This window comes from Pavona decussata, unplaced genomic scaffold (assembly GCF_977016875.1).
Source record: "Pavona decussata unplaced genomic scaffold, jaPavDecu1.1 SCAFFOLD_156, whole genome shotgun sequence".
Classification (NCBI taxonomy): Eukaryota; Metazoa; Cnidaria; class Anthozoa; order Scleractinia; family Agariciidae; genus Pavona; species Pavona decussata.
The window spans coordinates 1,142,028-1,167,923 of NW_028145568.1; the positions used below are offsets into that span (position 1 = coordinate 1,142,028).

Below are 25,896 nucleotides of genomic sequence, written 5' to 3' on the forward strand. Positions count from 1 at the left end.
CTTCTTCTTCTTCTTCTTCTTCATCATCTTCTTCTTCTTCTTCTTCTTCTTCTTCTTCTTCTTCTTCTTCTTCTTCTTCTTCTTCTTTTTCTTCATACAGCATTGCAGATTTTTGCTTCTCTTTAGGTGATTCAATCTTATGTTGTACTTCTTTCAGTATCCTCCATTTTTCTAACGCTGCACTTACTCAACGCTTGGCTCATCCCAGACCTTGCCCAGTGTATTAACGTGCGGTTTGATTCCCTGTCTTTGAACTCCTATTTGATCTTCGATTAATTTGTTGCGCGGGATGCCCTGAGGGCAGACTGTGTCTAAAATTAGGCTCGCTGTCTTTTTTTTCTTCATGGTAGCTTTAAATCTGCACATTAGTTTTTTCATTAAACTCTGCTCTCTCTGCATGAACACTGCCTTCAATGACCATTTTATCCGGTAATTTCTGTCTTACACCTTCTGCAAATTCGGAGAGACTCGCTGTTTCGTATCACAAAGTTTCGCACTTCCCACGGAAACTTCTTCGCTCAATGAAATTTCCTGCTATTTTAAATCCAAGCAACGTGCATCTCGCTACCTCTTACTTGCTGTATGCAATCAACGCCCAGAATTGAATAAATGTAGGGAACCTTTGTCCATGGACACAAGACTCTTACTTGAAACGCGTCCTTATTCATGAATGCATGACGATTCACTGCAATCAGATCATAACATGTAAAACATTTTTGTACCAATTTGTTTAAGGGCACCAATAGACACTGCTGAATCGAATAACCCTTAAAAGTTTTCCACATCTTGTTCCGCTAAAAAAACCAAAAACGGCGAAAAAAATTGCATTTACGCTCATATAACTTCTCTACTAAAGGGACTTAAAACAATACCAAGTGCTCTTATTGACTAAAATGTGAGCTAAAATGTAGGTCCTCTATTCAGAGGGTCAGCGGATGACTCTACTTTCTTCTATCCTTAGTAAACATTGAGATGTTTACATAAAATTCTGTTTTGTTTTGTGTACTCTGATGAAGGTTCCTGGACCAAATGTACATGGTGCTCTTCATGACACACAAGCAAGGCCGTCCCTGTTGAGTATGTTAAATAATGCAGATTTTAGATCACCTCCAAATGAAGTCACGAAGCATACAAATCAGCTGCTCAATTATCTTAAAGGTGAACGTGCTGAAAGTGTCATCAACAAAGAAGAATCTGTTGTCAGTATGGATCTGTGGGATTTCGCGGGACAGCACTTGTACTATGCTTCGCATCCAGTATTTTTTTCATCACGTGCAGTTTATATCCTTGTGTACAACCTCAGCAAGGCATTAAATGACAAAGCTGAGCCCTGTGTCAGACAAGGGTATACTGATGTTGTTTTAGAAAATCCAAATGGTGAAACAAATGTGGAAAATTTGCTGTCATGGCTTGCCACAGTACATAACATCATCCAAATGACAGACGCATCGGTAAGTGACACTGCACAAAGGAAACAAAGTTATCTGCGGCCTCCGGTAGTCATTGTTGGTACCCACGCTGATAAACCATCAGGAAATATTTCAAGTACAAAATTACAGATACAAAAACGACTTGCTGGAAAGGAATATGAGAAGCACGTGGTCCGCCCTTTTTTCAGCATTGATAACACTGCGAGTTCACCTGGCAGAGAGTGTTGTAATTCAGTTAAAGCACAACAGGCAGGTAAAGATCACCAACATTCTTTACAATATGGACATTTTTGATTAGCGCTAGGCTGCATTAGTAGTCTGGGAAGGATGTTTTAGGCCGGATTTTTGAGGTGGTGTCTCATTAATTTGAGGTGACATACATTAACGCCGATGACGTCACCGCCTATTGTCTTGAGAAACCGCCAAAAACTCCGGCCTAAAACATCCTTCCCAGACTACTTGCATTTATTAACATTTAGATCATGTGAAAGTTACAAATGTCTTATATTTTAAAAAAAATGTATATGCGTATTTTTTTTAACTAAAATCTCAATCCATTGTCATAAATGTTACCCAACGAGAATCGCGTTAAGTTCAACCTCTGCTGCCTTTTCACACATTCTACTTAGTGAGCCATGTCATATAGTAGATTTTATTTGAATACTGCTCATAATTACTGCATAACAATGAAGGTTGGCTATATGGATGTCTACATTGTCGTTTTGCTACAATTGTATTAGATTGTTTGTTTTTTGATGTGAATGCCTTGCTGGAATTACAAAAAAAAAAAAATAAGACAAATAATATCTGATTAGACCATAATGAGAAGTCACCTGCTATCCACAAAATTTAAATGCTCGTAGCAAAAGAAATCATGCTTCTGGTAAATTTATTGTAATGTTTTCGGCCTTACGCTAGTACATTTATAAACGCTCCTCGGTGCATGTACCTAGCTGTTAAATGCAATTTTTTCAAGTTCTACTGTGAAATGCATTCAAGAAAAAAACTGGGTGACGTTAGAGAGACCTTCAGGGATCAAGAAAAAGACATGCATGACTCTTTCACCCCATGCTGCTCCCTACTCAAAATTTTGTTATACTTGAAACTAAAAATGATCAGCAGTAACTTTTTACACGATTGTCCGAAAAATTCTTAAGATTGACACAAGGAACCTTAAATGTCTTAGGCAAACGTTTTTTTTTCCACAAAGTTCCGAAGTCTGACCAACTATATTTGTAAGATTTATTGAAAAGTTTCACTGATAGACCTATTCGGCTAACCTAATGTTGTACCCAATTCAGATCCCCCGGGGTTAAGATTCTTTGTTTATTGCATTTGCATTATAATGTAGCATTCACATTTAAATGATCTGGAAATACTTAGAACGAAACATTTTATGCCCAAAGGATTTGAATAGGGTACAGCATTGCGTTAACCGAATAGGTCTATTGTCTGATGGCAGTTGAATGTTTATGATCATTTCTTGTATACCCTAAATACACCAGAAGCAGCCAACGAGAACATTTCAGCAAAATTCTTATCATGTTTACTCCTGTGTTCCCAGGTCGTTTGTTTTGTGGTCTTTTTAAGACATGGTTCTGTTAGCTAATACAGTTTGACATGTTCAAATGCTTTAGATGAAAATGACCTTATTTCGCATTGTCAATGAAATATTTTCCCCTCTCAAAACCAAAGGAGTTAGTTTTCAAGTGTTGCGAGGTTTTGAGCTGGCATCCTACCGAAGAAAAGCTTAGATTTTCATTAAAAACAAATCCGAATTCCTGAGGCGATTAAGGTCTTCCTAACAGATATCCCATGAAAATGATCTGTTGGGTGCCCCCGAACACATCATAGGTTCAGACCACCCGTGCTATGAAGGAGGTTTTAAACGAACGCTTACAAGCAAAATGTTCATTGGCATAACCACATTGATTGTTACGTCAGTGTTATTTGAAGGTGTTGGGCATTTAGCGTGCTGTATAGTGTTTTTTTTAGATTGACCTATAGTAGTCTTTATTGTTTTGGCTCAGATTCACCAGAGTTTTTGCATGTGGCCTTTAATTCCTTTAGGAAACATGGCTTGATGTTTTATTTCCTGCTTTGCGCTTGGTTTTCTGGAAAAAAGAAAAAAAGTGGAAAGGTCACCTGACGGGGCAACGTCTCCTAAATAAATTTAAAAGGGCCACATGCAAAAACATCCGGCAAATCTGAGCCAAAACAATAAAGACTACTATAGGTCTATTTGCCCTTAGCCCTTCAGTTCCTGCCAAGGTTCATAATCCATTGTTGTTTACATCAAGCTTGTCAACACCCAAATCATTACTGCACCTCTTCTCCGTATCTCTTTTTCTTGTGTTTGCTTTTGTCAAAAAGTAGCTCAATTATATTCTGTATTACAATTTGCTTTATGAAGAGCAAGAGAGCGACATTGATAACATTCAAGCACTGCAAAACAGAACCATGGAAATATGGAAAGAGGAACCATACATGGGAGAGATGATTCCAGTGAGGTAAATGTTACTTTTTTGTTAGATAATATAGTTTATGTGTGCCTTAAACACCTCAACAAACTAAGTACTAAATCTATAGTAGAACTTTGGATATGTCCAGAAATGCACGCTAATGAGTTTAATGAACTGTATGATAGACATCACAAAGTGTCTTCTACCCTAAATTATTACTAAAACACAAATAATTCTGTCAAACATGACGTCATACAAAAAGATGTGTTTTATATAAAGTACCCAAAATCAGGGTTAGGTACATTGCTAGGCATAAGTGGATTTTTTTAAAGCACAAAAGCAACATCAGCAAGTTTTATAGCTACAAGGATTTCTTTGATTATCTTTTAAGGTGGATCAGTTTTGAGAAGGTGGTCAGTGCATTGGTTGCCAAAAACATTCACTGTGCAGATGTGGACGAACTTCAAATCATTGCAAGGGAAAAGTGCTTCATAGAAGACAAGATCGAGTTTGACACCATGCTGCAGTTCTATCATGACCTGGGAGTGATTGTCAAACACCGTGGGACAGTCGTTCTCAAGGCTCAATGGCTTATCGACCTCTTCAGGCAGCTCATCACTATTCCACCATTTGAAAAAGCGGTGAGAGATGCATGTTTTATCACTGAAATTTTTCTTCTTCTTGGTTAATTAAATGTAGTGACAGACCCAGAACCTCGCATACCATGGTGGGCTGCGCCAAAAATGTTCCATGATATAAAAAAAAATAGCCATCTACGCCGTATTTTCCTTGCCATAGAGGTGGGGACCCATGACCCGGGTCCCTTCCCATAGATCTGCCACGAAAATGAATGGTTCGCAATTGAACTTCACTTCCCCTTAGTATGCACTTACGTACCCTGAAAAAACTTACTCCAACCAGGTCAATGTGTTCACATATATATTGAGAGTATCACTCTTCCCTACAAAATCCTTCTCCTACTGCTATTTTATGGTATTCTGAAAGAGCCCAAGATCTAAATTGAAGGCAAATACCATAGCTAATGTATAAGGTGCTAAAAACTACCAATTAGCAATCATTATCGTGATCCTGGGGGATCTTCTTATTGCACTGAGGCGACGTTATTTTGAGATAATGTCATCTCAAATTGACGGTTTCTGATTGCCTAAAAAATGGTCATGTTAGCATGGCAGCACGGCACTTAAATGGGTTCGGCGTTCACAGATCAAAATTTTACTCCTATGACTGAACATGCGATGTTGGATGGTGTTGTTTATTTCTTTTCATTTGAGTTTACAAAGCTTCTGACACTGTTCAAGGAACACTAATAATATTTGTTTTGCGGTGAACATGTACCATATACAGCGGATACAACTTTTTTCTCTAAAGGCAAAAAAGAGTGATTATAAATTCGATGAAGAGAAATTTGCTTAAAAGACTTTTTCTTGAGTGTGAAAATGGCCACGGTAAATAATAATGAGCTTAACCCATTGACTTCTACACCGGCCAAAACTAGCCGTCCCTCGCGCATGCTCCGCGTGTGAAACTCGATACGTTCTCTCTCCCCTCCTGGGGCTTTTTTCGTCCTGAAAAGGTCACAATAGCTAGTAGAATGATAAACCAATCAGAATCTGGCTTTTGCGCATATTTTTAGGCATTTTAGGGGGTAGACAACACGGCGACAACACGGTAAATGATGTTTTCCGATGTTGATTTGCTTTTTCAAAATAGTTTAAGTGATGATTTGACCCAGAATTCTGTAACTTCTGTAATTTTCATCGCAAACGTGCCCGAATTTACTGCAAGTGATCGCTTTGAACAAACACGGAGTGTCTTCAAATTTTACTTGCGTGTTTGCACGCACGCAAAAAAACTGAAACTTTTTTGCCTCTAATAGCAAATGTATTGTTTATTTCAATAAAATGTTTTGTTGGAAAAGTTTTTTGTTGATTTTTGTGTCTTTGTCAATTCATAGTTGCGTTTGAGAAGCAACAGATGCGTAATCAAGGTAATCAAGGACAATTTGCATAAGAGGGCTGAAATTTGATATGCCAAAGGTCTTCATCAACATACCGTGGATTTTAGCAATCTTTTGCGTTCAAGTGTGTTTTTCGGCAAATGATTAATAGGTAACCATATTATTTTACGTCAGAAAACATTTGTTTAATCATCCCAGTTTAATATGCAGTTAATTTTGGAAGCCAACAATATTTATTTATCCACTGCGCATTTTACTGAGTTAAACCGCTCTTGGAAAAAGCTAATTTATGCGAAATCTATGGAAACTGTATTTTCAAAGCCAAAGGGTCTGATTTATTTGGACTACTACCCTTTTCAGACGCTTTAAGATGCTTTCGCTTTGCTCAAAGTTTTTTGTTTAAATTAGTACCATCGCCAATATATGTCGAAATTTTCACCTTCCCGCATCTCCAGTAAATACCTTCTCAAGCCTTGTCGGTAGGCTGTCAACGTTGCTGGCTCATATTCTTCACCGAAAGTTTCTTTTCTGGTGTCTCTTATCTCTACAAAAAAGGGCTTCAAGAGCTCAACTGCATTTTCTCTTACGGTTCAGGTCTGTCAATTTGATCTTCTTGTAGCTAGCGCATTGGCAAACGGCAGACTCAGTAATTTTTGCAGTATTAATTTCAAATGTTTAAATCTCCACGGCATCTAAGCTAGTATAATAATGCTCTTTTTTCCTTTTTTGGGTACTAGTTTGGTTGCTTTTTTCATTCTTGCTTCTGGTTGTGTGGTTTATTCATCACTGTTTTCATATTGTTGTTTATCAAGCGGCGGTAACAAATTATCAATAAAATTTTCTGGTAAAATGTTTAAACCTACTAGCTCGTCTATTTCATCAGTGGTAGGTACCTTATGGACTGTAAATTTTTGCATTTTCTTTGTTTTGACGTAAAAATTTGAGCCAAAAATTCAAATAACCCGCCCAAGGAAAAATTTCGCGTACGGATACTACCATGGCTACAGTTTGACTGAAGTAAGAATTTCTCTTTCAATCAGCGCACGATTTGTACTTTATCATAAATTCGATTTTGAGACGACATTACGGCTTTGTAATTCTTATATTAGACTAGACTAGTTATTTTAGGTGAGGAAGCCTGACTTGTTATGAGCCTCGTGGTTTCTTTCAGGTCTTCTCGCCATTTATCTTTCCTTAATTTTCTTCATTTTTTCCATCTTGTGCTGTAAATGTTTTGTATATGGCAAAATAAATATTGTATTGTATTGTAATGACGGCGTTGCGAGAAAATATATTCCGTATTGGGCGGAGTCGCGAATACGGAATATATTTTCTCCCAACTAGCTGTCATTATAAAGCCATAATGTCGTCTCAAAATCGAATTTAGTTTATACCAATCCTGACATGTAGGATATCAATGAAACTTGATTCAGATGCTACCTTGTACAGAATAATAATGGGAAAGAACTGTTCGATAATTTTCATTCGAACGGTCACACTTAAGAATTTTATCCACAGACTGAAAACTTTGTTTAAACAAGCCCCGCACTATAAAAGTGGTAGCTCATCCTAGTCACATACTCACATAGTCACTGCTTCGATGTCAAATTAGCGATGGCGAATGGAGTGAGAAAGAAGGATGTGAACGGTGTGGAATAGGCTTTTCAAGAAACTTTAAAGTCCTACATTTCTATGAAAAAAAATATGTTTTAAACCTTGAAAAGACTCATGCTTTTCTCAAGCAAATCTATAGCTTTGTTCACCAGGTAAATCTCAATGTGAATGCTGCTTTTTTTTCCTGTCAATATACTATTGTATCTTGCTACACGGACTATGCAATGTTGACAGTTTAGTGTCTACAGTGAAATGATCGTCGGCTTGGCCAAGGTTCCCTTTGTAGCGTTTAATATAGCATAGTGTTTCAGGAACGACGTCATGTAACTCAAGATTTGACATTATAGCCTTAATTAAAAGAATTTTGAAAAGTTTGTTCTCGTGGTCCTGACATAAGTTCAGCAATTTCAATTGTTAGTTTGGTGTAATTATTTTCAATTTTAATTTCAATTTTTAGGATCCAATTGTTTGCACCCACTGGAAAGAACTCGGGGACACCGGTGTCCTGAGCATGGAACTTGTTGATCATGTCTTCTCCAAATTCCTTCAACAAGGGGTAAATAGGGGAGACATTCTGCACATGATGGAGAGGTTTGGTTTGATTGCAAAGTTTGCACTTACTCCAACCGAGGAGAAATACTTTGTACCAGCACAGCTCAGTGCACCACCTGATGCGATTTGCGCAGTGAAGCCTTCAAAATCTGACCCTTGTACATTGTTCATCAAATTTGTGGGTGGTTTTGTCCCTCACGGCCTGTTTACTCAGCTTGTTTCACGATCCATTCGGTGGTGTTCTTTAGCTGGGTCAACACATTCCCCTAAACTATACCAAAATGGGGCAAAGTTCACTATTGGGAAGAACATCATCCATAGTTTCTACCTGATTTGCAAGAAGCGTTTCATCAAGGTTATCCTCAAACAAAAGGTTCAAAGTCAACAGGTCTCAGAGCAGAAATCAGCTGAAGTAGCAACGCAATTGCGGGAGTTTTTGGAGGGTGCTTTACAAGGTATGTCACAGGATCTGCCGTACCTTAGAGGACTGCAGTATCATTTCTGTGTTGAATGCCCATATTGTGAGCAGGACAGTAACAAGTGCAAACACCACAGGCAAGTGTCATGCAAACACGAGGACTGCTTACATCTCCTGGAGATAAAGCAAGGCGAGGCATTGATCTGTACTGAGACTGATTGCGATGAAATACTCACAGTTCCTGGACAGGACAAATGGCTCACCTGGAAAGAGAGCCAGGTAAATTATTACATGTAAACAAACGTATCAGTCACTTCACCTTTAATTATTAGTATCCTAGAAATTCATCTGTCCAGGGAAAAAATGTAAGTGAAGAAGGTTTTTAAAACTTTTGTCCACTGCTAAAGATAAGCTTAGCTTTGTTTCAGCAAGCAAATCCAGTGAACAAAATTTTTAACAACCTTCTCTATGTACTTTTGATGTTGTCTTAAAAATATAATTAATTAATCGGGCTTGTGAGAAAGTAACAATGGTCCTAAAGCTGGGTTTATCTTTGTTTAAAAACTGTCAATTAGATAATATTGCTCTGCACAATAAAATGAATTCATTTTGTTTCTTTGCATGATATTTCATGTAGATTGAGGATGTTTGGTACTGAAATACTCCCTGGTTTGCATTAGGAATTCAGCTATGAAGTGGACGGTTTCAAAAGCAGATATAAGAAGACTTATTCTATAAAAGTGGCGTACATGAGCAAGTTTTTCTTGACAAGTGGTTTCTCAATTTTTATTCGTATCGTAAACGGTAAACAGATTTACCATAATGAGTTCTAAAACTGGCATGTTCGTGTTTTTACAAGCAGATTTGGCAAGGAAAACTTACCCATGTACAACCAGTACCATTGCTCAAACATAAAATTGCTCTTTGAGCTCCAAGAAGAAAATATCAAGTGATTTCTAGAAGAAAGTACAAACCAAAATCAGTTTGTAGTAATTTTTCCCAGTACACAAGGAAATAACTTGGAAAGATTGGCCACTGTTTTTCAAGTTGCAATGCAGTTCCATCCTGCAGCCATAGATAATTAATCCTAGTTTCTTTCCACTGATGTAGTGCTACTACGATCAAATTTTCGAATACCTTTTATTTGCGGTTGATTGGTAGTTTATGTCCTAAAGTACATGATCTCCAAGTTATATCCTCATAAGATGAAGGAAAGTACGATTTTTTTGCGCTCAAACTCCACGAATTTCCATCCGCCATTGAACCGCCATGTTCCTGCGGCCTGGTTACCAAAGGCAGATGGTGTCCAATGACAACAGAGGCCGGGTCACCCGGGAAAAACAAGTGACGTCAGACTCTCAACTCGAAGCCCAGGGGGGCCCTACGAGGCTAACTTCTCATACGGTTTCGAACACGTTTTCGAAAAATGTTTCGTTCTTTCAATGGTGGGAAGTCGCTGTGTTGTTCAGTGGTATAACAACTGCTCTAATCGAGGGCAGGAATTGCGCTGCATGCGAGTCCGGCCGACGGAACGAGAGATGTGTGGGTCCAGTTTGTTGTCTTGCACGTTTTGATATTTTCTCGGTTTAGTTCGAGGGACACTTGGGCATTCCACCCAAGTCGGTGAACACGAATTAAACCTGATCTTTTGAAAAGGGTAAGCGATCAGGAGATCGTGAACCTGAAAAAAATCTCCGAAGGGGAAAGAGCGGCAAAAGGTAAGCTTATGTAAAGTGGGCGAAATGTGTGAATATTGTTTTTTATCTTTGGTGATTCCTCGATACCTTGTTCAGCACCCATACAAATAGCAGTCACAAATTTTTATACACATTTTATATTGCGTTTCTAAAGTACTAAACTTTGATTGAACGAGTAAATAATGTAAGTGCAACTAGCTCCCGGAACTAGCTTTTCCCTTCGAAGCATTTCCAAAACATCTCAGTGCGATAAGAGTAAGCTTGTGTTTACTTTGCTTGTGCAAAAGCTTGTGGCAAAAACTGTGCAAACAAACGCGAAGAAAACCACTTTAATTATCCATTTTCACTCAGCTTTCGATAAGGTGGTCTTTGGCGTTTACAAAAGGGTTCCTTCTTTCTTTTAAATGGTTTTCTTGAAGAAATAGTTTGAATTTTTGGTTTAAGAAAGGTTTTAAGAAAACCTCACATTCAGTTGTTTCTTATCAATTAGATTCAATTGGTAATGTATTTTAAATTTTGATTTATTTTTCAGACGCTGAGTCGCAACAACGTCAAAACCCAGCTCTTACTATTAAATACAGGCCAAAACAAGCCTTGCAGAGCACAACACGTGAAAAATGTGGACAGCCAAGAAAAGGCCAGTGCTCCTCCTTAAACTAGCAGTTGAAGAGCACTGACCTTTCTCAAGGGCTTTTCTTGATCTTTTGTCATCAACCACCAGTTGACAAATAGAATCAATAAAAGAACTGTTTTCTCTTCATTCATCATGCCTCTTCTTTGTAACTCTTTCCATTACATAGGCTTCTGTTTTAGGGAATGGTCAGAAATTAGTGGGGAGGGGGGCGGGGAGTGAGATGGAGATTTTAAATTGAGCAATGAAAATGATGTGACCCTCCATAGCGATGCAAATGAAATTTCATGACCCTCCCCCTGAACAGGTAATACAATGTCGCTCAAATACCAGAAAAAGAAAACAAGAATGGAGGCAAACTGTAAGTTACTTACTGGAACCATTTTGCCCCAACATAATTTAAATCATCTATAGAGCCCATTGGCATCATATAACTCCATTATGCTACACATTTCCTTTACATTAATATTTTAATACTTAATACTTGTCTTGCTTTTGTTAAATAATGACTTAAATTAACAAATTTTATTTTGTCTTTTGTATATAACTCGCTCTCCCTGTCATACTATAAATTATGATTGCAAGAGCATAAATTTATGTGACCCTCTGTTTTCACTGCTCATTCTTTCATGACACTCCACCTCCCCCCCCCCTCCCCACCCCCTGCTCCCTGCTAATAGGGAGCTGAAGCACAGACATTCCTGAGCCATTTATAGCAACCAGAACTCAAATGTTTTCTCTTTTGGTGTGGTTTTAAATAAATACTTATTTGAATATAAACAATATTAATATGGTAGCCACTGTGGAATAAGGCTTATGGTTCATTGTCTGCAGTACATTAATAATATTATTTTATTTTTATGTTCATTTGGAAAAGAGTGCCAGAATCTTGTTTCACCAATAAATTTTTTGTTGTACAAATGAAATTGAATCTACATTTTCTAAAAATAAACACTGATCAAGAAGAACAACCTTGAGAAAAAAATCAAAGGTGGCTCACAACAGTCTCAACTTTACTTCATTTTGGTAGCATGCATTTGCCCATCTCTCACTGCACCAAAAGTGAAAGTAACAAGAACTGTTACCACAGCAACAGTGTATCAAACTCATCAACACTTGCTTGGGGGTTTGCCCTTAGACATGTAGGACAAAGGATGTTTGTTGTTAGGTTGATTTGACCCTTCATTAGAATAAACAAAAAAATTTCAATTAATACCTGAATCACAAACTTTAACTCCCAAGAATATTGTTTTCAATGTATATTTGCAAAAATTCCTACTTTTCCTCCCCTCATTTGCCTAGGTGGATGCTTGTTACCAGAAAGCATGCCTTAATAAATTTTCATTTATAAAGCTAGTCATTTCTTCAGTGCGTTAAGGCATCCAGTGCAGTGGTGTTTAACCTGATGTGAGCCACCTTAAAAAAAAATATATGTACACAGAAAAGACTGTTAATACTATAATTTACATTGTTCATGATGGTGCAAGGGAAGAAAACAAATCATTGCAAATTGTTGTTGCCTTGCAAATTTATTTGTTTATTGATTACTGTAGTTATTCAAATCTGGATACAATGATGTCCATGCAGCACCAGCACTCTCCAGGCTTGGTAAGTTGCTCAAAGGAGCAATTTGAACATTTGCACCTGAGAAAATATTGAACCAAGAGGAAACTTAGCATCAATTACAAGGGAACGATCAGCTTAAATTCAAGCCATTGTACAGGGCTTTTCACTACAATATATATTCTTTTTCCATGGCAAAAAAGTGCAAAAACAGTAAGCTTACTCGGAACCGAAACTTAACTGAGCACTCTAATTTAACACCAAGGCAAACTTTCGAAAGCAAAGCTAAAAACCTAAACTTGACTTCGATTTCAATTCAACTGAGTCTCCGGTAGCCTCCCTCCGGGGAATGAACTGGCTAGTAGTCAAGAGAAATTGTTGAGGATTCTCAAGCACTACACTTTTAAATCTTGCCTGTTTTGTTAATACAGCAAATAACACATCTAAATATCAATCTCTATCTCTAATATCTTACCCGAGAGATGAACGACTCAGCAAAGTCTGCTCTTCCTTCTCTTGTAGCAAAAGCGCTAGCTGCTGAACTTATTCGGCTGCCTCTTCTTCAAACGGAACTAGCTCTACAGAGTCAGTACTTCTTAATTTCCTTTGCCTATATCATGCGAAGACGATCCAGGAGAGCTTTCTGTGGTCGAAACAGCTCTGAAATTCGTCGCCGATCAGCGACTTGAGAGTATTACGTCACGACAAAAACACAATAGGTTTGAATAAATATACCGCAACTCAAATCACTTTCATACCGCGGGCTCACTGGAACATAAATTCATAATGGCGGACTCGAAAACACCAGTTTTCAAGGCTCAATATTTTCAATTTACGGGGCCCAAACTTCATTTCAGTGACCAAGACAGGTACAGCCACATCGGATAAGCTGTAAAGAACGTATTTTTGTTTCATACGTGACATGAAGTTTTGATCGTAGTAGCACTTTAACAGACCTGGACTATTGTTTCGATGTTTCCATTGACACAAATATGTTTAATGGCTAGTCAAAGTGGCACTACCCCTTTAACAAGCATACACCAATTTACCAAGAAATTCATGAAACGCTACCCTTAGCAAGAAAAATTGGCAGCAAATTTAGTGAAAGAATAAAAAGACATGCGACACCCATAGAATTTCTCCAATAGAAATGAGGGCATCCGGGAAGGTGTTGGAGGAGGGCGAAGAACAATCAAATCCACATAAAAAAAAAAACCGTGCTGGACGCAAAAACATGCTAATTATGTTTAAGGCTTGAAGTATTATTTTTGGCTTCTGTTGTTATATAGCAAGGGTTTATGTATTTGTTTACTTATTTACTCACTCACTCACTCACTCACTCACTCACTCACTCACTCACTCACTCACTCACTCACTTACGTACTTACTTACTTCCTTTGTTTATTCTATTTGGAAGGTATTGCCCAAGGACCTCGTTTCTCACGAACAGCCTGGTGAGTTATTGTCCTTATTATTTACTGCAGTCAACTGAGCTGCCCGAATTTATTTGAAGCTATTAACAATATCGTCAACAGTGGTTCTTTACCCAAAAGTCTTGACAACTTAGTGGGCGCCTTGTTTGCAAATGTCTATCATTGATTTAAAGAAATTTCTGGTACAAACTTGCAGACTGCTTAACATAATCCTACAACGATTATAACACTTGACTTTTCAAAAGCATTTAAAGTTGGATTCTGATAAGTTACATTAAACACGTACGCTAACTAGGCTAGCACTGCCTTATATGAGTAAAAATGGACATTTCAAAGTCTTCGTGAGATCGTGTGATTAAGTTGATTCAGTCATTGTTTGATTTTCCTTGGATTTTTTGTTAGATATATACAGTGCACATTTAGACAAGAGCCTGATTGATTAAAGCAAGTAACTAAATAGGCTCATCTACAGGTTCACAGCAGCTTAGATAAAAAAAAGGCAGTCAGCAAGGAGCAGTCATGAGTTGAGCGATAAAAGAGCCTCTTTGCCTGTTTCTTCTCAAACTGAGTTGTTTTCTAACAGCTGCATCAGTTAGAGCTTTTCACATTCGGATTGCAGCTTGAAGAAATCTCCCGTCTTCGGTGCTGGTCTTTTTGCGCCAGGTTAAATTTTAAACCTTAGCGGCAAGAGGTTCTTGGTTCAAGATAACCTCTTCACACACCCTCTGCACGTTCATTGATTGGCTGCCATCCACATGTCTGGGACCAGAAGATAGAATAATTCCCTGTAGCGGGTTTTCTTGCATTTTAGTAAATAAACTGAGCATGAAAAGTCTGCCCCCTAGAGTATCATTTTTGTTTTAAGCAGCAGGCTTATTGATGTCCCTAGTCGTTTAAACATGGAGAGTTTTTTCTTAAGTTATACATGCATGCACAGGTGCATCGGTTGAAGAGATGGAAGGCACTGCTGCTCCCAAGAGAAGGTTACCAGTTTCCTCTGTCCAGGATTCCAAGCGGAGAAAGGTCATAAACGATACAGGTAAGTAAAAATGTTTAAGTCAGAAGTGAATTTATAAATTCCGCAGATAGATTCTCAAACCAGTTAACCTACAGGAAAGCCTGTGATGGCCTGTTCCACATAACATATCAAGTGCAGTCTTTGCCAAATTGACAGATTTCGATCTATGTTTGGTCTGCATTAAAACTGCTGGAACATGAGTAGAGTTCTCTAAATTTTGTGAACAAACCTGCAAACTAGAGAACATTTAAATAGAGGGAGAGTTGTCTATCTATGTTAAGCAGAATAAAATTTTACATGATAGGTGCATTTGTTGATGAGATTCCAGGGTCTACTAGTCAGAAGAGAACGCCACTGCTTTCTGATCTCGAGGGTTCCACCAAGCGAAGCAAACTCATGGGCGATAGAGGTAAGCATAAAGAGCAAGTTGTAGGTTGATTTGATAGTGTAACCTTTTAGCCACACGAGTTCATGCTTAATGATTCTCCAGGAATCACACAAGTTCATGCTTAATGATTCTCCAGGAATGTTCTGTATTTTGCTCCTGTTTGTTCCTCCTGAGAATGTCTTGCAAGCCTCTTCTTTCTATTTATGATATATGGGCCCACAAGTGAGCAAAGTACGTGCAACGCAGGAGATAAATTGGAACCTCTGAAAGCCCTCTTATAAAACCCAGCAAGTGAAACAATCGAAAAGGCGCAACCGCTGTCTAAAAGAGCATTATTTTGAAGTTAAACTTGATTATGTTTCGTTTTAGCCACGCTAAATCTGATGGAATATTATTAATAACTATAACAGTAGTTTAGTAAGAACTCTTTGGTATCAAGCTGCTGAATTACGATTTCATTCCCTTTCTTTGATAGTGCGACTGCAAAAAATGGTAACATTTCTGAAATTATGGTTGTTCTTTTAGCCGATCAGATGCTCCATCAAAGCGCAAGAAGAAACTGCAAACCACAGAAAAATATGTGTATATATTCATCTCGTATCTGATTGGTTCTCCTTTCAAACACAAGAAACATTCCAGAAATTATTCTAGTGTTCATGGTTTCACAGTCACCTGGAAAATAGGAGTGGCTGATGTAATACATTGTACCATATGTCACTGTAGTTAGCCCTGTTCCAAACATATCTTATAAGGCAAGGTTTTAGCCTCATAGCCATCTGATTTCTGAACTTTTGCCGGTCTTTTTGTGCTTTTGTCCTTTCTTTTCCTAAAGACAATACAATGGCACTAGTCTGAATGCCAGCCGTCTCTCCCCACTAACTCCTTTCTCCTGTCACACTCTGCCCCCCCCCCCCCCCCATTTACTTTTGGTTTATTTGCTAGTACTTAATGTGTTGAATTATGCTACTATCTGTCATTATCATTGTAATTGTTGTGGCGAATGTCAACTAAACTACAGGCACGAGAAGTGCCTAGATTCCGGTAGTGGTTAAAGTTGGATGGTTTCCGAAGTTTGCGGGGAAAAACAACCATTTCTTATATTAGTGGTAAATGTCAAAGGAAGTCAATAGACTGGACTGGACAATGTTTGGAGTAGGCGTTAATGCCCGCGTGCGCTGAGGTTTCGTGGTAGGAGGGCTAGTACACTCAATACTTTAACTTGGTTCCAAGTGCGTGCTTTCTCAAAATGCAAAGCATTATTGGCGGCTCACCTTTTCATAGTGACACACACTGACAACGACATCGCTAGAACTTTCTTTAATTAGAACTGTTATTATCCAACAGGCTCTATAATTTCCCTTGGTCATGAAAACCAGACAATCTATAAGTTATTAAACTACAGGAATATTTTCGTCCATTTCCCAGCTATATGTTAAAATTGTTGTTGTTTCTCACTTATCATTTTAAGTCTTTGGTCTTTTTTCCTTCCAAATCACCGTTTAACACTTCCGATTTCAAATAGTTGTTCACATTGTTCAGTTTGATTTTGAGAAGCACGACAGTGCTCAACGTGCAAAATACTAAACAAAGGAACATTCTCCTTGGGTTAGGTTGTACTAAACTTAACTGAAGTGAAATAGTTAAACCAATTCAAATTTATGCAGAAGTTCCTCTGAATCCAGACATTTTCCAAGTTAGTGCAAGGAGATGGATGACATTTCAGACAAGAGGGTGTATAAATTCAACCTTCTTTGAGTTTGACGGTGACCCTGAAAAATTCTTATGCTCTGCGGACTTGAGGTTCTTTTTCTACATCTAGGTCTCGTGTGTTCCTACTTTGCTATCAAACTTACGAAAATGCGAGTTTCCTCTTCCCTCTACTGCTTTATACTGAGGGCCTGTACACGTGAACACGGTAAAACCTTTTTTTTCAACACATTTGTTGCATATATCTACGCCTGACGATTCTCTGTTGTTCTATCTTGGAACTGTTACGTGCAATTCTGTATGCAATTACTTCCGCAGTTGACAGCGGTGCATTGTGTTTTATTCGCCTTTTATTATTCCCTCTTCTATTCAGAGGAAAGTGAACCTAATAGTGTGTTCACGATGGCCATTTTGTAGGAGCCAAACAATAACAGATATTTGCATAAAAATGTTTATTTCCCAAATGAAAATCATTCTATTGCCACGCTCCCCCAATATGGACGCCGTGGACACACCGTGATGTTTTTATTTTTATAGCAGCTGAACGAACTTTCCTTGGTCTTCAAAAAATGCTAGATGATACAATCAAGATCATCAGCAAAGCAAGCCTTTCAGAGGAGTTAAAGAAGATTACCTTAAACAAAGGCTTTGTTATTTCTGACAATCAGGGAGAAGGAAATTGCATGTTTTACGCTTTGTCAGAACAACTTGACTTGGTGAAAAGAATCCACGTCCCTCATGGAGAGTTGAGGCAACGTCTAGTCCAATACCTCGAGCAGAACCCAACCCTGGTAAGTTGCTATAAGTGATGTGTAACAAGCGTTTGATTGCCTTTTGTAGCGGTGACTCCAAATAAAAAAGCTAAATTAGGGTCGTTCGTCTATAAAACCTTTCTTGTTTTAATAGAAAAAGTTTTAACGAAGAAAAAAAGATTTAGAATGGATTTAAAACTTAGCGTTTCATTTTATTCAGTGGCATGTTGTTTCGCTTATTTAAGCATTTCTGACCTGCTCTCAAGGTCGTTGAAAGTTTTTGAATTGTTGTAAATATGGCTGAACATTTATGTTATTTACCAGATACATTTGAAGCTGAAACAATTTACCGTAACATCGGTCTCCAGCGGTGGAAAATATTCCCCCTGTTGGCCGAGTAAGTTTGAAGTTGGCTAACGTGATAATAGAAACCTTTAGATTTGAGTACGCCCAAAAAGACTCTCGCTCCTTCATGCATGTTGCTAACCAACAGATAAGGGTAAGCTAAGTTCGTCAGACAAGTGATTATCTAAAGCATGCGAACTATCGAGATTCGGAAAGTTGTTGTCGTACTCGAATCGAACGACCTTTTTGTTCTCTTTCAGTCAGATGGAACAGAACTGTTCAACTTTGTCCATGGATGTCCATCATGGACTGATTACCTGAGAAAGTTGTCAGCAGATGGGATATGGGGTGACCACCTTATTCTCCATGCTGCAGCAAACTGTTTTGAAACGTACATTCACGTGATCAGCAGTCTGTCGAATGACATAACCATCAGCCCAACAGGTGTTGTTGATTGCAGCGACCAACTTGTTCTGGGCCACGTGCATGAACATCACTATGTTAGCCTTAAACCACTACCAGGTAAAGGTCCTTTCACACTGTAAAGTAAATATTTCAAACCTTCGTTGAGAATTACAAGTAGGGGCGTATGTCTGAACAAGACAGCATTAGTTGCTAAGCCGTAAGCGAGAGCTGTCTACCGTCAAGCTATGAAACAACGTACACTCTGTACTTGAAGTTTGCGTTAACTGAAAAATACGGCACTTTCCTGAGGAAGAACGTCACTTCCTAAATGTCTAGTTTGTTTATGAAACTGACAATAATTCTCAAATGTAGAACATTTTCCGCAAGATTCACTAATGAGATCTCTGCCAAATGGAGTGTTATTGAAAAAGTTGGCTATATTTGTGTGAAGGATTGTTCTGTGAAAACACAAGGATATCATTATGAATGCCCAATAGCGTCTCCACTATACAGCTTATTCTTGGCAGACACCTGAGTGAGGTTGTCTAGAAGGTTACATGTGCGAGATCAGTGCTAGAGTTCTAACAGTATTTGCTAATAGCATGGTATTTTCCATTCAAAGTATACACATTTTTTATTAATTGCAACTTTAAAAATGTTTGCATTATGTTACAGTTGAAGGGCTCGATGGAAAAAATGGGTTTATTTTGTCTCAAAATCCGATTTGAGTGTCTCCGCTGCTGATCAGTCGAGTTCAACCAAACTACTAACATTGTTCCTATTATTTCTACAGAAACACATTCACAAACGTTTTTTTTTTCCAATTACAAAATAAACCATGAAAATGACATTTCTGTAACTGTTCGATAGGGAATTAATTAGATAGAGGATATTACACGGCGGCGCGAAGATATGAATTTTTTTTTTTTTGGAGTGATAAAAACAATATTCTTATATAGACAAATCTCTTGCTCGCCATTTTTTACCGACTGTTTGGATAAACAACCACGAAAAGCGGGAAATGACGTCATCAGTATCCTCACCAGTGAGGATATATGGAAAATACGCCACTTGGGTCCCGGATGTAGTTTCGTATGAATTTTACGAGTGGTGTATTTTCCAGTAAAACACTCGTGTCTATCTAATATACGGGTTGAACTGTGTGTGCATAAACTTATCAAGTGCATATGAACATGGTTACATCCGCGTGGAAGCGATGACATTCGTTCACTTGCTAGTTTGCTCATTGGATTCAGTCGGTTACTCGTCACTCGTTTGTTTATTCGTATACTTACTTACTGATACTTTCGTTCAAGCATCTGCCTTCCTATCTCTTGAACGACGATCTGGACCTTCAAGTTTCGACTTTATGGAAAACCTAGGAATTTATTTTTTTGGAAAAGCAATGAAATATTTGAATACCCAGTTCTATAAGCTTTAATTTGATATAGGGTTTTGAGTATCTGTGATCTAACTGGGAGGCGCTACATCCGTTAGACTGAAGCCACCCCTGAAGACACGCGGTAACCTTAATTCTCTACAAATTCCTGCTCAGTCATAATGAGATAACGAGGTTTTTCTCTCAACATTTGCAGTTAAAGAAGGCAAGCCATCTAATGAAGAACTGGAATACCTATCGTTGAAAATTGGTGATACTTGGATAAATCTTGGACGTCGGTTCTTTGAAAAAGGAAGGTTGGATGGCTTTCACAAAGACAATGAAAAATTATCTGAGAAGGCGTATGCAATGCTAACGGAATGGAGTGAAAGTAGAGGCTCAGATGCAACTTACCTAGTTTTGTATCAAGCGTTGTGTCACAACTGTGTTAATCGTAGGGACTTAGCAGAGGAAATTTGTTTAAGAGGTTGAGTTCAAGTTTTTTCTTGTATCTTGGAAAAATCAGCGGAAATTATTATATGCTTTCACCTTGATAATTCGACTTCTGTCTGTAATAATTGGAATTTGAAGAATTTGATTTTGGAGGAAATGATACGGGGTGCCAATTGTAAATTTATTATAGCGGAGCAGATATTGATAAGGGACCTCGTTCGACTGTCGTTCTTTTCCCGTATTTATAAATAATTGTAAATATGAGTAATTTGATTTGACATGTAAAAGAAATATAAAATACGCATGATATAGTGCGCCAATTGTAAATTTTATTATTTAGCAGAATTGTGTCGGTTTTTACCGTCATTTATAAATAATTGTAAATTTGAAGAATTTCGTTGTGGAAGAAATGAAATGTACTTATTGATATTAAGCGCGAAACGAAAATATTTATTGAACAAAAATTGTTGTTCTTTACCCTTATTTATAAATAATTGTAAATTTTGAAATTTTGATTCAGAAATAAATGAAAAGTATTGATTGACATTGGACGGCAAATGTAAATTTATTATTTAACAGAAATCGTGTCATTATTTCTCTTATTTATAAGTAATTGCCATTTGATGAATTTGATTTCAAATAAATGTAAAGTAAGGCGCTATATAAGTGAATAAATTATTAGTATATGTAATCGCATGAGGCCGAGTAGAATTAAGGATTAATTTTCGCGCGTATTTTTAAAGTTTTCGCAAAAAACAAAGACGCTTCGTAAATATAAAACAGTCAGCCCGGCCGGCCTGGAGTAAAAACACTCACCCGTGAGCAAAACAAACAAACAATTCCCCTGTTTCTTAACTTACAAATCAGACAAAACGAGAAAAGTTGATTATTATAACATGTAATTAAGAGAAAATACGAGTTTAATTCATGATCAAACTAACGAAAATAAAACAACTTCACCTGTAGCTGCACTGTGAAGCTTTCTACTGCTTGAAAATCACACGAACACAGATCGATAAAAATAGCAAACCGTGGGTCCAAAAAAGGAACTCGCAGAGTAATTTGTTCCACTGAATTTGACCAGCTTCTTCCTCCCATAAAAACTGAGCCGGGTACTGTTATTACTGTTCGGTTATTGTTTGTTGGAAGAAGCCGTAGCGAGGTGAAAGAGGCACTTGGTCGCGGGGCTCTCGTCCATGAATGATTTCAGTTTTTGAACCAAAAAAATCCGATCAAGTTTTAACTTTTGACACAAATAATCTTTTGCTGTTTCTTCTAAGAAACGAAAGTTCGCCTTAAGGAATTTCCTTTTAGCTGTATTTGATTTCCAAGCGTTTTGGCACAAACAATCCGGCTTAAAACTCCAAAGAACCTGAAAGATGTTGTTGTTCTTGCTGCACAAAATGAAGAAACCAACTAAATGTAGAAATGGCGTGCTCAGCCAATCAGGAGCAAGTATTTTCGGTGCTCGACCAATCAGGAGTGAGTAATTTTGCCCTCGTTGAAAGCAAAATTAACTAAAAATGCCCTCTGTTTCGACCAATCAGCATTCAGTAATTTTGCCCTCTATGTTACAAAAGTACTTATTGCCTGTCGTATAAAATGTTAAATGTTGTTAAATGTTTGTTCAGAGCACCATAATTTAATGATTTACATGTTATGAATTTTGCCGCAACTGGTGAAATCTGTGATCGATAACATCAATAGGGATAATGGAATTGAAATTCCAGGGCATGGATGAATATGATCAAACCAGTGACCGACGTTATTATGACATCATAGTAACGTTGTTATGACGCCATTTAGGGACAATATAGTATAAAGCCAGCAAAGAGGCTATTGACAGATAAAGCTTTGGCAGACAACTCCTAGTATCTGTTAACATTTGGAACAATTCCATATTTTTGCCTTAAAATTCTGATTATAAGCCATCCCGCCTCTCAAATATTTAACAATTAGTATATACCACACAAGTGAATAGTGCTTTTCGCGCGCGCTGATTGGCTAGCTCGGAGGTGACTAGCCAAGTACTATTCACCTCCGAGCAGCCGAAGAGAGACAGGATGGCTTCCCGTTTCGCCACGGTCAGCTGTTACAAAAAATACAAAAATGGCAACAAAGTTTAGTTTGACGGTATTAAATCAGTAAGTTATTTAATCTCTCAAACCTCATATTCTAAGGCGAAAAATGAAACTACAATGCCTTGTTTACGAAAACTGCCGAGAATTATAATTACAATGTAGACAATGAAACATCTAATGTTTTGGAGAATGGTTTCAAAATCAAGACGAATTTCACACAACAATTAAAGAAATGACACCTTAGCAACTAAACAAGTGTCTCAAAAAGTTTTAATTGTTCGCAAGAAAGCGAAACGGAACTTTCTACAACAAGAAATCGCTTACCGCGCGGCGCGCGTGATTTTAAAATTTCCAATCATTTGTCGGCATACTGTCAAAAATAAAAGAAATTTTGGCTCGCTAGTCATTCAGCTTGAGTGTTATATACTAAAACAATTATTCACCTCAGTGTCGGTGAAAGTGGTGGATATTTACCGAGCCGCGAAGCGGCTCGGTAAATATCCACCACTATTCACCTCCACTTCGGTGAATAATTTTTCCCGTTGATTTATGATCCGCGCAACGGGAAAAACGAATATCCGTAACTTACAGTATGGACCGAGAAAACGAGATTTATAGTAAGATATTTATTATATCTCTGAGGTTAATCGGACGCGCGGGAAAGGAACAACTACGTAATGCCTAAGCAACAACCGTGGACGATAATCCTGCTGGTATACGTTGGATCAATTGCTGATCTGATCGGCTTAAAAAATACAAATGATAAGAGAAGCAGAGACCGATACAGCATAGAATTACGTTTTAAAGTATACTTTATTTCGGCTGGCCAAACCATCCTTCTTCAGGCACAATGAGAATTTGCATTAGGACATGAGCTTATATTACAAGTATTTCCAATAAGGGAACTGCATCAAACTTAAGTGATTGACAGTATAAAAGATAAGGCAAATGAAATAATAATAATAATAATAATAATAATAATAATAATAATAATTCAAAGGAAAAAAGCTACTAAATTTCTTCGCGAATATTGAGGCCATGTGGAAGAAGTGTTCTGCCTCTTGAGATTACAAAGGCTTCCATGGCCCTACGGATTGAGTCTCGGTTGGAGTAGACCTTTTCTATGGGGATTAATTGCATGTCGTTAGTGGTGTGGTTAGGAGCGGTGAGGAAGTGCTCTGCGGCTGTGGTGGGTTTAATGAAATACGGCCCGCAAAATTGACTAATCGCATTGCGCTTGCTAACTGACAGATATAATGAGGAACTCCATAGCCTGCGAACGCAGACGTATTTCCGGCTGTCGCGGAGAGAAGGCTACATGCTACCAACATACCCTCATGAAGCTCTCTGGGTCAGTGCAAAGTGTTTTCAGGAGAAAGAGAAACACCTACCTATAAGATTCACTAGTAAACATCTCCACTATGTTCACAATAATTCTGCAGTTGTATTAATAATATGTTTCTTTTTGCTTTTGCAAATCCTTACACTATTTATAATTTTCTGGCAAGAGCGCAATAGGCTACTCCCAGTTGCTTTGAAACTCGTTATAAAAGCGAGGCTAAGTGCAAAGTTATTATCGAAATTAGTTGTCATTCCTATGGAAACAGAACTAATTTTAATATGAAAAGCTTTACACTTATCCTTGCTTTCGTAATGAGATTTACAGCAATTCGGAAATAGCCTATTGCAAAATGCCCTGATAATAGACCATTTCCGAGTTGCTTTGAATCTCATTATGAAAGCGAGACTAAGTGCAAAGTTTTTGTTTTGAAAATTAGTTTTCATTCACATGCAAACAGAACTCATTTTCATATAAAAAGTTTTGCACTTAGCCTCGCTTTCATAGTGAGGTTCACAGCAACTCGGAAATGGCCTATTGCCGTACTTCTTTACTTTCACCACGTTTTGGTGTCAACTTTCTATCAGAGTGCAGAGTCTGAGACGCACGGTCAAATGGAATCAATTTATTGATTGGACATACTGTTCGTGCGCGTCCACTGAGATACACTATAATAATAATAATGATGATAATAATAATAATAATAATAATAATAATAATAATAATAATAATAATAATAATAATCTTTATTTCTATAGCGCTAGTTCTACTAGTTAAAGGGGGTCAAGAGCATAGCTTTCTTAACATTTACATCGAATTTACAGTGCCAGATACATCCATTTGAAGTAGATACGAGTTAAAACGCGCTTTTTAAAGTGCTACTATGATCAAATTTTTACCTCTTGAATTTTAAGGTTTATCACATAGAATTCTAGGAAAGATTAAAAACGCCGTTTACCGTTTCTAAATATCTGCATTGGTTCCGGAGATATTCACGTTTGAAAAATGTGTAAAATATGTAAATGAGAGGACTGATGACGTCATATTCTCAACTCAATATAACATCAAGTATATAAATAGAGCTATCTCAGTAAATTTACAGCAGAGACCATTGAAACTTGGCAGGCTAATAGTTCTAAAGGCAATACACCTACGGCTATAAAAATTTCGGTTCCCATGGCAACTCACTCTTTTCCAGTTTCCCCCAACCTGATTTCAATATTTTAGTGATTTTCAGCTTGAAGAACTTTTAACAAGGCCACGAACTCGAGCTAACATATTTATACGCTTGCTGGATCATGCAGATGAGGCACCATTGGCAAATATCAAAATAGAATGCCAAAGTTGGCCCACAAAGCCTCAAGTATCAGGGAGGACTGGAACCTAGTATGTTGCCATGGTAACAAAACTGATAAGCTCATATTATGGAGCGCACCTAGAGCAATGTCACTGCAAAGAATCAAGCATTTCTGATACAAATTGGCTGAGATATCTTTTTTCATAATATTTGACCAAAATTCGGTTTAGTTTGTGACGTCATCACTTGGCTAATTTGCATATTTCAAAAACTTGAATATCTCTGGAACAAAAAGAGATATTTGAAAATAGTAAACAGCATTCTTCTTCACGTACAGACTACTTGTTTATATTTTAAAATGGCTCAGATTAGAAAGACACGAATTTCGTCATAAATGAACAATTTGAGCAAAATGCTCCCCAGTCTCGTTTTGTTTTGTTTTGTTTTCGTGCACAACTCTGGCAGAAGTCTTGAACTCGTGGATTTTTTGACATCTATTTGGTTGATGTCGATTACATCAAGGATTTTCTTGAAAATGTTCGCCTTAACCAATAGCGCTTAACAAAACTACTTAGTATAATACTCACTAATATAAAAACATATGCAAAGTAACAAACATTTAAAAGCAACGACTAAATAAAAAGGTCTTAATTTAAAAGAACTTTTAAAAGCAAGCTGTAGTTCTTATATCAACAGTTAGATTATTCCAGAGTGTGGGTACGTTTCAAGATTGTACTTGGGATCCCCAACGAAGCGAAGGCTTGAGGGCCTAAAATACGGTTTTCCAATCCCGCTTCCCGCCTTTTTATTTTCTTTTATCACGCCATCCCGCTTGCCTTGTTCTAAGCGCGTCATGTGACTGAATATGCCCCAGCTAAATTGGGGAATATCTGAGTGATATTCCCCAAGTGATATTCCCCAATTTCCATAACTTCAAGGCTTCAAGTTTGCCGAG

General features: G+C 37.7%; 1 protein-coding gene across 1 annotated transcript in view; it reads left to right on the forward strand.

The window, feature by feature from the left end:
• LOC146465159 (uncharacterized) overlaps nucleotides 1-20,768 on the forward strand; it is a 166,075-nt gene extending 145,307 nt beyond the window's left edge. Inside the window, exons 6-16 of the mRNA XM_085128814.1 lie at nucleotides 1,017-1,683; nucleotides 3,844-3,940; nucleotides 4,284-4,533; nucleotides 7,942-8,733; nucleotides 13,763-13,799; nucleotides 14,698-14,817; nucleotides 15,101-15,205; nucleotides 15,710-15,766; nucleotides 17,432-17,682; nucleotides 18,249-18,510; nucleotides 19,989-20,768. Of these exons, the coding sequence (XP_084984940.1) occupies nucleotides 1,017-1,683; nucleotides 3,844-3,940; nucleotides 4,284-4,533; nucleotides 7,942-8,733; nucleotides 13,763-13,799; nucleotides 14,698-14,817; nucleotides 15,101-15,205; nucleotides 15,710-15,766; nucleotides 17,432-17,682; nucleotides 18,249-18,510; nucleotides 19,989-20,263 (2,913 nt within the window). The 3' untranslated portion in view covers nucleotides 20,264-20,768. The remainder of the gene's footprint in view (nucleotides 1-1,016; nucleotides 1,684-3,843; nucleotides 3,941-4,283; nucleotides 4,534-7,941; nucleotides 8,734-13,762; nucleotides 13,800-14,697; nucleotides 14,818-15,100; nucleotides 15,206-15,709; nucleotides 15,767-17,431; nucleotides 17,683-18,248; nucleotides 18,511-19,988) is intronic.
• The last annotated feature ends 5,128 nt before the right edge of the window (nucleotides 20,769-25,896 follow it).